A 15,610-nucleotide genomic window follows, 5' to 3' on the forward strand; every position below is an offset into this window, starting at 1 on the left:
ACTTCAAGTTTCTAGGTAAAGCTGTTTTGAGGAATACCATTTTTTTCTTATCACGTCCTCTGCTACTGAATGACTTCAGTCATTCAGTATCTGTTCTACTCCTCACTCCTGCGGTGGGTGATAAGCCTTCCTCTCCCGGCTGCTGGGGGGGAGGCCTGCCTCGGTGCCCGCAGCAGATAGGCAGGTGCCGGGGGCATTTATGGCGCCCGTACGGCTTTGGGCACGGGTGACCTCCCAGAGGGCTGGCCGGCTGCTGCCCACATCCCCGGCAGGCCGAGCCCCCTCCGTGCCAGCAGCTGGTGGGCCTGCGGGGGGCTGAGCCACGAGTGGGGACATCATGGGAGCAGACAGATTCCGAGATTAAACACACCGCCCGGTTGACATGGCTGTAAATTAATATGCAAAGTCCTTCAGCCTCTTGCATCCCCCAGCGCGAGCTGAGGGGCCAGGGCCACGCAGTCCGGGGGCAGCGGCAGGCGCAACGGGGAGCCGGGAGTGTGGAGCGGCGCCTCCCTCGGCCGCACTGCGCAGCCGGGGCGGGGCGGGGCCCTTGGCGCACGGCGGTGGAAGTGCGGGCCGCGGCAGTTCCGGCAAGCGGCGGCCATGGCGGCGGAGGTGCTGGCTGGGACGGCGGCTCTCGTTCTGGGTGAGGCTTGGGGCGGCCGCAGGTGCTCTGTGCTCCGGCCCGCGCCGCTGCCCGCGGGGCGGTGGGAGATGGCGGCGGCCGGTGCCGGGCGCCCTGGCCGGCGGCCCAAGGGCATTCTCGCCCGGGGCTGCGGGGCCGGGCGGAAGGAGAGCGGCGCGGGGACGGCGGTCGGCGCGGCCCGGCCAGGGAGGGGAAGCGGGAGCCGGGACCACGGGGCCCCGCCGGTACGGGCGGCTCCGAGCTGCTACCCCGGGCGCAGCGGCCGAGCGCCTCGCCGGGAGCGGAGAGGTGCAGCTGTGGCCGCCAGCGAGCGGCTGGGCGCGGCTGGGCGGGCGGCGGCGCCGGGGCCTCCGGCGGGCGGTGGCGGGGCCTGGGCGCGGCCGGCGGGGCAGCGCTTTCGGTTTCTGGTTCGGAGCTTGGCGACGGGCGGGCGCCGCGCTGAGCGGGGCGCGGGCTTGGGAGCGGTTTCCGCCAAGAGGTTCCCGGTTTTGGTTCCCCCTGCGCAGCCAGTGACTTTGAGGAGATCAGCATCTTAGGAGGCCCTAAGGCCTTAGCATAACATATTTACTGCATGGGTTGATTTTTTGCACGGAAAATACTAAATAATTCTTATGCTGTCTGACTAGCCTTTGTTTCTGAAGGATTATTGCTGTTGATAACCGTGAAGGTTTTATATCCTTGTGTGTGTCCGCTCTTCCTCCTCGCCATTTCTTTTTTGTTGTTGTTTGAGTAATTCCCTGTATTCGTTACATATTACAGAGGAGCTGTATGTTTCTGAACGAGAAGGCAGTGATTCCACTGGTGATGGGACACAAAAGAAACCATTCAAGACTGTGTTAAAGGTAACTGGAAAGCAGCTGCTCTTTTGTTTTGAAGAGCCTGAACCGTAGGATGCTTTTGGCAGGGAGGGACTTTAAACCCCCTGCCGCGGGCAGAGACACCTTCCACCAGGCCAGGCTGCTCTGGCCTTGTGTTTCTAAATGTAAATTTTATACCTGCTTTTACAGCTCTGACCAGTAGGATGTCTGCTCAGTCTCTTGAAGGATGACTTTAGTTCACATGCAGTGCCATTGACTCTTGTTTACTTCTTCCACCTTTTTAGGCTTTGATGACAGCAGGAAAGGAACCATTTCCTACTATTTACGTGGATTCGCAAAAAGAAAATGAGGTGCTGTAGCATTAGAGCTTCCTAGTAGATATTATTTTAATGTCCCTTTGTGTGAAGTGACACAAATGTAATCTTTTCTGCTCTCTCCTTGGATTGATTTAGAGATGGGCCATTATTTCAAAATCACAGATGAAAAATATCAAAAAACTGTGGCACAGGGAACAAATGAAGAATGAAGCAAAGGAGAAGAAGGAGGTAGGTTGCAGATGATACCAGGCTGGAGGAAGCATACCACTTTTCTTTTCTAAAAACATTAAACAGCAATGTTGTCATTCCCACTCCTCTAAAAAAGCTTCAGCTTGTTCTTTGTCTGTGTCACTGTTTTGCACATGTATTAGTTACAACTTGCCTTTGTTTGTATTGGGATAAGTTGACTGAAACTGGGTGAGTTTTGAACAGTTGCAATCTTGACTTTAGACTTTCTGGGGAAAAAATGAGAAATGCATCTCTGCATTGATTCTCATCCTGGTCATGAATTAGCACAGGTTTAGGCGCCAGCAAGGTAACATTAAGGCTCTTTATGACATGTGTGTCTGTAAACATACATTATAGTCTCTGGTAATTGTGGAGAGCAGGAATCTTATAAAGCCTGCTTGCAGCTGTTTAATACTTTTTTTAAAACAAAAAAAGGCAGAAGATCTCTTGAGAAGAGAGAAGAACCTGGAGGAAGCTAAGAAGGTTGTTATCAAGAATGATCCTAGTCTTCCAGAGCCAAAATGTGTGAGTAATATCCAGTGAGCTTGATACATGGCCTGTGTTAGAGCATCTTGTCTGCACAGAGAATGAGTCTTTCTGCTTTCTGGCTCCGGCAGCTGTTGAAGTCCACTGTCTTGTTACTGTCCATCAATGCAGCTTTGCTTTTCCGATTATACAGACTTTGGTCTTTCTCGTGCGTACCTCTGAACTTTCTTAGCTCACACATGAGACTTCTCTATTTGTTTGCTGGCAGAGACTATATTTCTGTTTTTCAAAAAGTTGATTAGTTTTGCTTTGTTTGATTATTGCAGTGGTGGAAAGTGAAGAAACAGTGCTGGTTAGAGGATGTAATTTTGGTTACTGAGACATAGAATATAGTTCTTACTGGGCTCTTTGTAGAGTCCTGCTGACTGTGGTGATCTGGTGCAGTCCTTAGCTTAGTAAGCAGATACCATATGTGCTGCCCTGTGACAGGTGTTGGGATAGACCCTGTGTAGAAGAGGGTTTTGATCGGAGACCTACACTCTGATGGCTGCTCTTTGAGAAAGGGACAGCCAGGCCCAGCTGCACCAAAATCAGTCTCTTCCAGACCAGTGTAATGTAGCAGTCCTTAGCTGCCTGAGACGTGATGCATTTTGAAGGTGCCTGCTGGGTTTTTCTGCCTATAGCAGTGTCAGTACCTCAGCTACACGTTTAGATGTACCCATGTCATATCCAGATACTCTGCTAACTGAACTCATCCTCTAAAGGCATTCAGTGTCTTGAGAAATTAGTCCACGGTGCATTCAGAGTGCCAGAAAACGTGCCTGAGGCATCCTTTCCAAGTCTTTTGGTGATGCAGTGCACCTTGGATTTCCAGTAATAACAGAATACTCCAGTCTTAGGATGTGAGCTGTTACATGTTTTCACTTCTCCTTTCAGCCAAACAAACTCAAAGTGAGCTTCTTCAAAAGCTATTACAGTCCTTGGTTGCTACACGGCAAAATAAGCCTGCTAAATAGAAAGGACTTGATGCGAAGCCTGGAAGTGCTGTCCCAGTGTACTGCTTGTCCCAGTGTACTGCTTGTCCTGGCTAAAGTATTATTTCCTTACTAAACAGCTCTTCAGTATTGGCAGCTGTGCTTACAGCCTGGGTGGAACTTCGCTTCAAGTGCTCCTGGTAGGAGCTATTGGGGAGGGAGGTGTCATATACACGTAGACATATGCTAAGTAATTATGTGGAAAACACAGTCTAAATGGTGAATCATTTCTCTCTTTGATTGCTTTTATTCCTGGCTTTACAGTTAAAGATTAATGCTCTGGAGGCTTACAGAGGCCAGAGAGTGAAGATTTTTGGCTGGATTCACAGATTACGGAGGCAAGGTAAACCACAAGCATTTAGAAGTTACTGAACCTGTGGAGAGAGATGGAACAAATACCATAGCCTTCAAAATTCGGACACTTAGAATGAATCAGGCAGCACCTGTTCTTAAATTTTTAAACCATCAGTTAGGTGTCCTCTTTGGTTTATCACAGTGGTCACTACAACACTGAAAATTCTGCATGACAAGTAAGCATGCAGACGTTTCTTAGTCAAAATCTTAATGGGATTTTCAGTTTGGAGCCCAGTCCTGTGGAATTTCTTCAAAAGTTTTGTTCTATGTTTTAAACTAATCCTGCAAACTGAGTAGCTAACTAGCATCTGCTCATAGTGAAATCAGCAAATTGGAATTGTAAAGGTAAATAAAGTAGCATAACTTCTTTTACCATAAGTTTGGCAAGTAATACTTGCTATCAAAATGATTGGTATTCTAGTTAGCAAGGTAGCTTTGGCTGGGGCATGGGAGTGCGTGGCAGAGGTGGTTCTGACTCCACAGGTACTTGTTCAGATTATCATTGAAAGACTTGACGAAGCAGTTGTGGATCTGGATATCATGAACAGTTTCTAGCAAATTATTTTTGTCATTATATGCTTTTGTGGAGAGGTGGGTGACTGCTTTGCCCATGTGAGGTGTACCTTGGGCCTGTGAGTTCAGCATTTCTGCAGATAGACTTGTAGTCCCTCAGGACCCAAGGGACATCTCAGGTCTTGGCATGGCAGTGCAATCCCAACCCAGTTGATGTTGGAGCAGGCTTTGCTCTTGATGTCTGTTGAAACTTACTTTAACTTGTTATACAAAATACAGCTCTGTGAAAGGCGTTTATAACTGCTAATGCTTCAGTGCTTACCTGAATCATCTGTTTTTTAAAAAGGAAGAATGTGATCACAATCCTTCTGTAATAATCTGCACAGGGGTAATTAGAATGTCTTGGGAGTGGGTCTCTCCAAGTGGATCAGTGAAAAAAGCTGAGGCGCTCTGGTGTTTTTTTTTTTTTCTTTTTAACTAGGAAAAAATTTGATGTTCATTGTTTTGAGAGATGGCACAGGTTTTCTTCAATGTGTCCTTTCAGATGACCTGGTAAGTTTAATTCTGTTCTATCATTTAATAAGTGTTCATACCTCATCTGGTTTTCTTTCATACAGACAATTGTAAGCTCTCCTAAACCTACTGATCAAGTTCTATTATTGTTAAATTGTATCTCCTACTACTAGAGATTATTTTTTTTGTCAATGTGAGACCTGCTTAGAAGTGACTAGGAGTTAATCTTGCCTGGGACTCCAGTAGATGTCATAGCAAAATAAAAAAATTACCTTTACTATGCCTTTGTCTCTTTCTGTCCCTGCAGTGTCAGTGTTATAACGGGCTAATTCTTTCTACGGAGAGCAGTGTTGCAGTGTACGGTATGCTGAACCTTGTTCCTGAAGGCAAGCAGGTACGGGAGCTAGTGTGTTTGGGTTCTCCTCTTTAACAGTTGGTCATTTTCCTGGTGGAAGGAGAAGCAGATGCAGAAATTATTACTAGATTATTTCAGTGGGAACTTTTATTTAGCGAAAAGAACAAACCTCCAAGGCTGCTGCTGTCACCCACAGTTCAGTGTGTGACAAGTGAGCTATGTGAGTGTTCTGGTTTTGCCTGGAACAGTTTTCCACTGATATGTGCCATAGATGTGGGAAATTATGTTAAAAAACAACATAGCTTTATTTTCCCTAACAAGAGGCTTATTCAGTTTTCGTGAGGCTAAGAGTTTGGGAGTGTGTCTCTTTTACTGAGATGGGTTTGTAGGCTCTTCACCATGTTGTATTTGGCTTTCAGCATTTGGCAGGTGTATGAACTAGGCAATGTAACTTTTTTTATAAAACTTTGTTTATAATGGTGGTCTCATGTTAGCAACTTGGCAGGTGTGATTTTAGGTTTCAAAATGTGATGCTGCTTAGACCTCTCATTCCAGTCTAGATCTACACCCTGTTACTGTTTGGAAAATTGTTTGAGGTTGGGGCTAAAACCGTGTTAAGCAGCTAGGCATGAAGGATGGCCCATAAAAAGGATTCATTAAAAGGCAGGAGAGAAGCTTTCGGAAACCATTATCTGTGACAGCAACTCAGTGTACTTGTGAGGACATGCAGGCCTGTGTCAGGGTATTTACTGAAAATTATTTTAACACTTCTTAGTTATTAGGAGATGACTGAAAGACAACTAAGTTGTGTCTGTGTTACAAAACTTGGGATGCAGAAACAGCAAGCAAGCTCAGGCTGCATTTGTTCTATTTAAATCTCAGGTAGTTGTTTTTAAGACATGAGCTCTTGATAGCTGCTTACAGTAATGTCCTTTTTCTGTGAAGGAGAAAGCAAAGCAGTAATGTTGAGATTTAGAGGATGGATAGATGTTTAATGTTGCTAGTCTGTAAGCTTACCTCTTTAGATACATATTCAAAATTGTCATCAGCTCTTGCAGCGAGAGTTGTTCTTCTCTGTGGACTGGCAATCTGTATTCTCCTCTGTAGTCTCTTGAGTGTGTACTATCTTTAGTAAAATAACAGGGAGAAGAAGCATGTCCGGAAAAAAAAAAAAAAGCCACGTTTTGGAGTGTTAAATTGCTTCAAATAGCATTTCCAAGATGTGTTAGACATTATTTGAGCAAAGTAGTCCTTCACTGTGGCTACCTGCAGTGTGTAAAATAAGGTCAAAGTGTTAACCTTATGTGGTGCTTTGTAGATAATTCAATTTTCTTGTAAGCCACGTACTGTTGGCCATTACTGGCATGTTTTGCAAATGAAACTTGGATAGGCTTAATTGTTCTACTTGTCCATGCCACTTGGGTTCTATCCCCAAGAGACTGATCTAAGGTTAGAGAGCCAAGCTGAGTTAAATATGAGTCCGCTCCTTGTTGTGTTTGACCATCAGAAGCTGGCAAGATTTCCTTTCCTTCATAGCTTACGCTACTGGGACTTCTAAAAATAAATGCAAACAAGGATCACTTTTTTTTTTAAACAACTTTAACGTAGTTTGGTAATCGTAAGTAACTCATGCTACTGCTCATAATGTTTCAGACATCGAAGACACTTTGTTTCATGTTTCATCACAATGATACAATGCTTTTAGTGAACAAAGCACCAGATCTATAAAAAATTGTTGATTGGACTTTGAAAATCTGCATTTACACCCTGAAAATACTGTGAAAGAAAAAACCAGCATTCTTAGGAGGCAGAAGCCTACTGTGACCCACACGGGGGAGCTGGTGAGACCCGAAATGGAAAGGTCTGGTCTGTGGACAGGGCTCAGCCCTGGCACGGGGCCCTCCGCTTGCCACATGGCACAGACAGGACTGGTCAAATCAGCCAGCCTGAAACCTGCTATAGTCACGTTGTGGTGAGATGCTACCTAGTGCAGAAAGATTGCTCAGGTGTCCCTGGCAGGCGGTTTCAAAAGTACCTGTAGTGAGCTAGTTCTTCCTCCATCATGATACAAGCAATTTTTAATTTGAAGTTTGAGAAAAGGAGAATGTGGCTCAAATAGGACAAAGAACAAAATACCTTGAATGTCATACTGCAGTCTTAGTCTGTGTTTTCTTCTAATAGATGGGAGGACTCTTCACTCTGTGTGTAGTGCTCTTAAGGCATACAGGAAGGTTCTTCATGCTATTGTGTTGTGTTGTAGCACCGTAAACTACTATGAAGAAAATTAACTATCCCAGCCAAAACTAGTACGCAGTGTAAATTACCACAGAATGGTTTGGGCTAGGAGGAAGCTCTGAAGGTAATCATCACGAAGGGTCTGCCCTGTTCTTGAAGAATATCTAATGTGAGGTCAGGCTGCCAAGTGTCGTGTCCAAATGGGTTTCTGAACGTCTCCAAGGATGGAGACTGCAGTCTGGTTTGGCCTATGCCCTAGCGTTTCAACATTGTGCAAACAGTTTTTTCTTTATAGCTGATTGAAATCTCCCTTGTTGTAACTGGAGATATTTGTCCTTTTGCTGGATGCATCCAAAGAGATTCTGGCTCCATCTTCTCTATAACCACGCATTAAATAGCTGAAAGTAGTAAGTAGTTTGCCCCTGCTTAGCTTTCTGTTCTTCCAGCTGAATAAACCCAGCTGTCTGTGATACTTAAACTGAATGCATCTGGAAGCTTCTAATTATCTGAGTGCAGTACTCAATCCCATTCACGTTAAGTCTGAGAGACTCATGGTGGGTTGCAAATGGCACTTCTAAGCGAGCTATGACCAAATTACAAAGCAGTCACTTAGAAAATACTGCAATTAAGATTTTAGCATCTTTTGTTTAAACCAGATTAACATCTTTGCCACGATGCCAGATGGTGACATCCAAGGGGCAAAAAAAGAGGACTTCTGAAATGTTTGTTTCTCTTCAAATTGGCAGGCTCCAGGAGGCCACGAGCTGAACTGTGATTATTGGGAGCTTATTGGTCTCGCCCCAGCAGGAGGGGCTGACAATCTACTCAATGAGGATTCAGAGGTTGATGTGCAGCTTAACAACAGGCATATGATGATTCGGGGCGAGAATATGTCCAAAATCTTCAAGGTGCGCTCCATGGTAGTGCAAGCCTTCAGGGATCATTTCTTTGCCAATGGCTATTATGAAGTAAGTATGTGTTCCCTTGTCAGCAAGTGACTACTTTAATGTCCTGGCTTCAAGACTCTTTTTTTTTTTTTCCTGAAAAAAATGTGTAGATTTTCTAACTGATCTGAAAGGGGCAAAAGAAAAGCTGTTTCTTAGGAAACTATTACTGGATTGCTTTCATAGAGATAGATCTCAAAGGTGTGTAGGCACTTCTGAGGGGTGTAACTGTTACGGTATGATTCCCCAACAGCCTGCATACCTCTTTAATGTGCTGAAGGATATCAGACTGAAGTGCTTGGATGTGTGCGTACAAAAGCTTTGTAGATGGTGTTCTGGAAGAGTGTGCCTTACGTCACTGCTCTTGCATGTTGTCATCCTTGTCTTTAATTCTTCACTCAAGTAATGGTAGTTCTGTTATTTAACAGGTCACACCACCAACTTTAGTCCAGACACAGGTGGAAGGAGGCTCAACTCTGTTCAAACTCGATTATTTTGGTGAAGAGGCATACTTAACGCAGTCATCACAGCTCTATCTGGAGACCTGCATTCCAGCGTTAGGAGATGTTTTCTGCATTGCTCAGTCATACAGAGCTGAGCAATCCAGGACCCGAAGACACTTGGCAGAGTATGGAAAGAGTCTACTTTGCTATTTATGTATAAGCTAATTTATAAAGCAGGGGAGTAGCAGTCAGTTAGATGACATAATGTACAGCAAGCAGATGGCATAATGCTAATGCAGGAGGTCTGAGCAAAGTATATTTGGGGGTGATACCTTGTCTTGGTGAATGTCTAGCAGGTCATAATACATTGACGATTGACGTTTAGTGAAGGAAGATCTCAGTGAAACAGCTGATACATTTTTAGGAAGCTGTGTTTTTTTAGAAAATACAGTTGATGCTGTTGTCTTTTTTTTTAATGGCTTTATTTCCTTTACACTGTAGAGGTGGGAGAAATGAAAAAGGGGACAAAAGCATGTGTGTTTGGGTTGTGGGTTTTTTAGTGAGAATTTTTTTCATGGCTAAAAGATTTGTTGCCTGTGTATGGTTTTAAAATGGTGTGACTTCATGTTTCAGATACACTCACATTGAAGCTGAATGTCCTTTTATAAGTTTTGAGGATTTGTTGGACCGTCTGGAGAGCTTGGTTTGTGATGTAGTAGACAGAATCTTGAAATCTCCTGCATCAAGCTTACTGTATGACCTAAACCCGGTAGGCAGCAGTGTGGAACACTCTTGACTAGCCAAGAACATAGATCTTTAGCCTTTCCTGGTCAGCACATTCGTTTGGGGAAGGCAGGGCATGGCATAGCAGTGGGCTCTGCTTGCTTACTGTTATTAATAATAGTATTAGATAACATCAAAAGAATGAAAATGTTGCAAGGCTGATAATGACTCTTCTAGAAGCCGGGGACTGTGGGGGAGGAAGTTTCCTGCTAGCAAGTTCTAGGAGCCAGCAATGTGCTGGGACTTATTGCAATGTGTACTGTACCAGTGGAATAAAAACCTCTATCCCAGAGCTCGTAATATTGATCGGCTGGTACTTGTAGATTGAGCACGAGGAAGCAATGGAAGAATGGTGTTTTACTTTCCACCCTGGAATGTGGAGCTCTAAAGCTATTTTATTTGTTAGAGACCCTTTGTCTTCTGTTGCCTTTGCAAAGAAGATGGCTTCAAGAGACTGCTAACTATCTCCATCACTAGCTATTCTCTCAGAGCACATATAAAGTCTTTTGCCTCTGTTATTTTCACCTGTTTTCCTGATAAACACTGGGAGGTTCAGTTTTAAATCTGGGCTGAGACAGGGGTCAGGAGGTAGGAAGAAGCACAACTCGCGTCACAGAGGTGGGTTCTGAAGCTGTTCTTGGTGCAGGGCAGCAAAAATACTCTTTTGTAGCCTTGCCCATGGAACCTTTGCTAATGGCTCAGTTCAAAACACCTACACGTACAATGAATTTGTACAGAAAAGGGAATAGCCTTGAAAATACTTCCTTTCTTCTCTCTACTGCCACCTTTTGCAGCTTCTGTTCTGTGAGCTGTACTGGACTTGGAAGATGGTTGTGTTTGGTTCTATATTTTCAGTACTGAGCTTGATTTGTTTGTTTAATAATTTATTGATGGATGAGCTGGGAAGAGTAGTGTGTATGCTTCAAGTCTGGAAGTGGACTTGCTAATCAACTACAAAAATTATCTTCTTTAAAAATGGTACTCTTCCAACTATCTTCATGTCTGCTCTTTAAATTTACAGGGCTTCAAGGCCCCTAAACGTCCTTTCCGACAAATGAACTATACTGAAGCCATTGAGTGGTTAAAGGAACATGATGTGAAGAAGGAAGATGGCACTTATTATGAGTTTGGGGAAGTAAGTCTTTCTGAGGCTCTTTAGAAATTAAAACCAAACAAAATCCCACTGCCCTGCACTCAGGGTATAGAAGGCCCTCGAAGAATGGCATGTTTGGACTATGATGCTGTTGGGCTTACTGTTGCTGTGTGAATCTGTTGTGGTTTTTTTGGAATTACATAGATAACGAGTGAAGTTCTAGTCCCATTTAAGTTAAAGAGAGCTTTGCTATAAACTTAGTTTATACAGAGGCCTGGATTTTTGTCTGGACTGTGCTGGGAGATGTAGTGAATTCTTTTATTGGGGAATGCAAGTGTGGGTTGGGTTTTCCACATAACATCTTCAAACATTGGAACCAAAATCTGTTTTGACATCTGTCCATGTGTACCCTGTCGTGCTGTTCTCCAACACGTAAGACAAAATTATTTGAAGGAGATCAAGAGGACTTGACAGTGTAGCCATAGTCATCAAAGGATTTAAGAGAAATTTTTAGGAGGAGATGATATAATTGTTTAACTTCAAAGTCTACACAGCATATTCTGAAGGAACCTTGGCGGCTCAAAATCAGATGTGTTGGGTTTTTTGCTGTTACTGTTTTTCCCATCTGTATCAAAGATGATAGAGGTAAAGGGAGAGGAAGGCCTTCAGACTGCACCAAACTTAAGGTTCTAGAGGGAAATAAGGATTCTTACTTCCTTTCCTCCATTGTGGGGCTGATATTTGCTTTGTGAGCTGCCGTTGTGCAAGGCCTGTGTTCATTGCACTTTCCTTGCTGGGCATGCTGTGGTTGGCTCTGTCTGCCTCCACTTTCACAGCAGTCAGTGCTGTAATGCAGTGTTTGGTTGGATTAAAACAAGTTAACAGGTGTGACTGGTTTTTCCTATTAAAGAAAATTCTGATTTTCTGACTTGAATCAGAATCTAAGAAAAGTCTGAACATTGGCTGAATAAAAGTTCGAATTAAGCCTTTTATGGATAGACAGTTTTTTGACTAAGCGAAGTATGTTCATTTAACAAGCCATGATGACATCATCACTGATGTTCCCTGTCTGTTAGTGTAAGTGTGGTGTCATCCTTCACTTCTCTCCGGTTTTTAAACAATGAAATTGCTGAATTGATCATAAAGAAACTCATGATAGGTATTTCACCATTTATCAAATCTCAATCAGAAAATGTAGATAAGAACCTCATCTATGTAACCGATCAGTTGAGGTTTCTGAAAAGTAGCCCATATACATAACAAGGAAATGCTTAAACTTCTTAGTCTTGAGGTTTGTGTAAAACAGTATTGGGGAGGAAGCAGATTTGACTCTTCAGTGTTTACTGGTTTGGAAAGTCTCCATTTCAGGTTAGGATTTCCTCGGTTTTCTGTCTGAAACAGTGGGAAGACTTGGCTTTTAATTGAATAGATTCCCCCCCTCAACATGTATGTTTTTTATATATAAATATATTTTCTTCTAAGATAAATTTGTTTTAAAAGTTTAGGTACACTAGGATGAATGTGTGGATATGTGTGGTGTGAAACTGCATTTTTTTCATGCCTGATACATGTGGGACTCCAAGGTATTGGAGTGGTTTTGGCTTTTAAGTATTAAAAAAGCCTTCTTTAACCTTAGGATATTCCTGAAGCTCCTGAGAGATTGATGACAGACACCATTAATGAGCCAATCTTGTTGTGCCGATTTCCTGCAGAGATAAAGTCTTTCTATATGCAGCGCTGTCATGATGATTCCCGCCTTACTGAATCTGTAAGTTGGTATTTTATGTAGTGTTACAGGCTTCTGCATAAGCATGGGGAATGTCAGTGTGAGTGAGCATAGAATGAGTAAGTACTCCAGGAGAATCTTGGAGAATTCTTACCAGGTTTTGGGTTGGGTGTCTTTTGGTGTGGCTTGTTGATTGTGCAATAAATAAAGTAACTCTGAAGTGCTAATAACATGTGGGTAGATGATTGTGAGTGTGCTCCTCACTGACCTCAGGCAAGGGCTAGTCTAATGACAATACTTCTGTGAGTTCTCTGAGACTGTATTGTCTAAACACTGGCTGTCAGGTGGCCAGGAAAAGGGTGGTTATTAGGAATGTTGCTGGGTTTGTGGTTTTGTGGTGTTGTGTGGGGTTTTTTTGTTGTTTGTTTTTTACAGGTCAGTGTGGCCAAGAGTATTAGAGATTAGCGAACCTAGTTAGTTATTTTATTCCATCTATAAATTGGGTCTGGAAGGAACTGCCTGCCTTCCTGTTGTGCAGAATTAAATAATACATGATAAAATATGTTATGGAAATATAGTTGCAAGTTTGGGTTATTTTTCTTCCCCCTCCTACAGGCAGGTTAATTGTAATAGTTTGACCTTATGCTGTGTTTTGTAGGTTGATGTGTTGATGCCTAATGTTGGTGAAATTGTTGGAGGCTCCATGCGTATCTGGGACAGTGAGGAGCTACTCAAAGGCTATAAGAGGGAGGGCATCGATCCCACACCATACTACTGGTATACTGATCAGGTTTGTAAAAGATTAGATGTGTTGCTTGTCAGCTATGATACTTGATTTTTATATTTTTTTTCCTTAAACTTGCTCTTAAGGTGATGCAGTCTGAATTGTATTTCTGGTGGCCTGAAGTAGATAATTATTTAAGCATTGCCAAAATGCATTGTGTAACATTTCCAGTCTATTAAAGCTGCTGCTGTTTGCTGCGGTTGCATGCTGCCCTTACCAGATGACCTTCATTAGGCTGCTCTGTGCAGGTGTATTCTTCTAACATGCCTTCTGCAGCATAGATAAAGAGAAGTTGGTCTTTATGGATTTGAATGGCTAAGCTCTAACTAGTGTAAGGGGAGAGGAGGAGGCAGTTGGAAAAGAATCGTTGAGATTTCTTTTTCACCTTTCTTTTTCCTCTTCTAGTCCTTACATTGCCCCAGGAAACTCGTGACAAGTAAGCACAAAATGAAAATTTTGTGTAAACAAAAAAATGAAAAATGCCTGAACCATTTTCCTCATCATTCAGAAAATAATCTTGGGTTTGCATTTTTTTCCAGTCATAATTACTGCAATTATATAAATAACAAGAAAATGTTTAATATCTACTCTCTGATTTTAATTTCACAGAGAAAATATGGTACATGCCCTCATGGTGGATATGGTTTGGGATTAGAACGGTTCCTAACCTGGATTCTGAATCGACACCATATCAGAGATGTCTGTCTCTACCCACGCTTTGTCCAGCGCTGCAAACCTTAGCTGTCCTTGTGGTAAATGCCAAGAAAACTGAGCAAATATTGATTGAAAAGGAATGATACACTGTATACTACACCCTGTCTGAGAACAAGACTTATTGCAACCTGTTTCTAATACTAATACTGATTTAGGGTGTGAAAAGGAAAATAAACAAACCCCCTTTTTAAAGTAAAATCCTACAAATTAACTGGAAGAAGCCTCATAAAAAAAATTGTTAGGTGCGGTTATGCTTTCAAGGCAACATAGAACAAAGATCCTGATAAGCTGTCATTTAAAAAACAAGATATGCTTCTGCTTTTAATTTCTGTGATTTAAAAGAAAATAAGCTCGGCATTGGATTTTTTGTTCTTCATTTTTTTAATTTGCTTTAATTTTAATCTGTTTTCTCTTGGTTTCTTGTTGGAGAGATCAGGATTTCAAGTTCTTTAAATTCCCAAATACTGACCTCGGAGAATGGCATGAAAAAGACATCATCTGAAGAGTTCAACAGAATATAAAATTGGTATTAATTCTGTTGTGCATTGCACTTTTTTAGCTCCTACTGTTTTTAATCAAAGTTCTGATCGACTTTATTCAGTAGCAATGTATGTAGTATTTAGCACACAATTCCATTGCAAGAGATGGGGGTGGTTGGTTGGGGGTTTTTTCCAGATTATTTATTGGTTAGAAATGATGAGGCACCTGGTGAGGTAGGCTTTGCTACTTTTTCCTGGTACCTGTGGATGCAGTGCTGTAGTGGGTCCATGCACACACCAGCCTGTGCTGAATGACAATAGGAAGGGAGGACTGTCTGTTAGCTCATAGGGACTGGGGTAGTTTGTGGTGCCTTCCAAATTAAGGTTCTGCCATCTGTTTCAAACCAGAAGTGGCCAAGACCTAAAGAAACTGATAACTTTGAAATACAATTGGATTTCAGCATTGTATTCAGCATGTATATTCACTGACTGAATTGCTGTCTTCTCTAGATGAACTGTAGTTCGAGCAGGGCTTTCCCGTCTCATGCTGAAGTACATTTTCATAATAGAGCAGTTCCATGTTTCCTAGCTGGCTCGATCTTCTCTTGTGCCACTGCATCTGAGCAGATTCTCTGACTGTAATCAAGTTACTAAATAGGATTAATGAAATATTTAATGTGTTGAGTCATCTGTATGCTTTTTAATCATAAATAAAGCAATTCTTTATTTACTAGAGAGAAAAAAAAATAATTGGTAGGTCCATCATTCCCTACCTGCACTGAGATTTGATCTGGATTTGCCATTCATAGAATTGTTGAGCTGTGCAATACCCATATTTTTGTAATAAATGACTGGTTTTCTTCATCTTGCATGTTAAACTTATAAACTGGTCTAAATTGGCAACCAATAAATTGTGGCAACGTAAGTTGGTGTGCAAGAGGGTAGTTCTTGACCTCCAATGTCTGTTCCTCTCCTTTCACTTAGCCTTTATAGCTTACTTGCTTAATATAGTCAGTCCTGTCACAGACAGTATAGTATCTATGTGGGCAATTTCCAAATGCAGGAAATACATATTCCAAAAAAATGGCACTAGCTTTTTTTCTTTTTGAACTAAATCCCCATTAACTCCAAGGCATGTATTTTTG

The 15,610-nt window shown here is 42.5% G+C and overlaps 1 protein-coding gene across 1 annotated transcript; it reads left to right on the forward strand.

The window, feature by feature from the left end:
* The first annotated feature begins 547 nt into the window (after window positions 1-547).
* NARS1 (asparaginyl-tRNA synthetase 1) lies at window positions 548-15,390 on the forward strand. Its single transcript, XM_055699117.1, has 15 exons — window positions 548-646; window positions 1,406-1,488; window positions 1,749-1,814; window positions 1,917-2,009; window positions 2,445-2,534; window positions 3,794-3,872; window positions 4,878-4,948; window positions 5,217-5,303; window positions 8,246-8,467; window positions 8,872-9,071; window positions 9,520-9,655; window positions 10,691-10,804; window positions 12,399-12,530; window positions 13,147-13,278; window positions 13,882-15,390. Exons 1-15 carry the CDS (start codon window positions 604-606, stop codon window positions 14,011-14,013), a joined length of 1,680 nt encoding a protein of 559 aa, XP_055555092.1. The 5' UTR covers window positions 548-603; the 3' UTR covers window positions 14,014-15,390.
* Window positions 15,391-15,610: the final 220 nt, after the last annotated feature.

The sequence above is a fragment of the Falco cherrug genome, chromosome Z, assembly GCF_023634085.1.
Source record: "Falco cherrug isolate bFalChe1 chromosome Z, bFalChe1.pri, whole genome shotgun sequence".
NCBI lineage: Eukaryota > Metazoa > Chordata > Aves > Falconiformes > Falconidae > Falco > Falco cherrug.

Excerpts from the sequence above, each read along its gene's own strand:
- NARS1 (XM_055699117.1), top strand. The coding sequence starts at position 604 with ATGGCGGCGGAGGTGCTGGCTGGGACGGCGGCTCTCGTTCTGG. Across the intron at positions 9,656-10,690 it reads TACTGTATGACCTAAACCCG|GGCTTCAAGGCCCCTAAACG; the intron begins GTAGGCAGCAGT and ends TTAAATTTACAG. Across the intron at positions 13,279-13,881 it reads ACTACTGGTATACTGATCAG|AGAAAATATGGTACATGCCC; the intron begins GTTTGTAAAAGA and ends TTAATTTCACAG.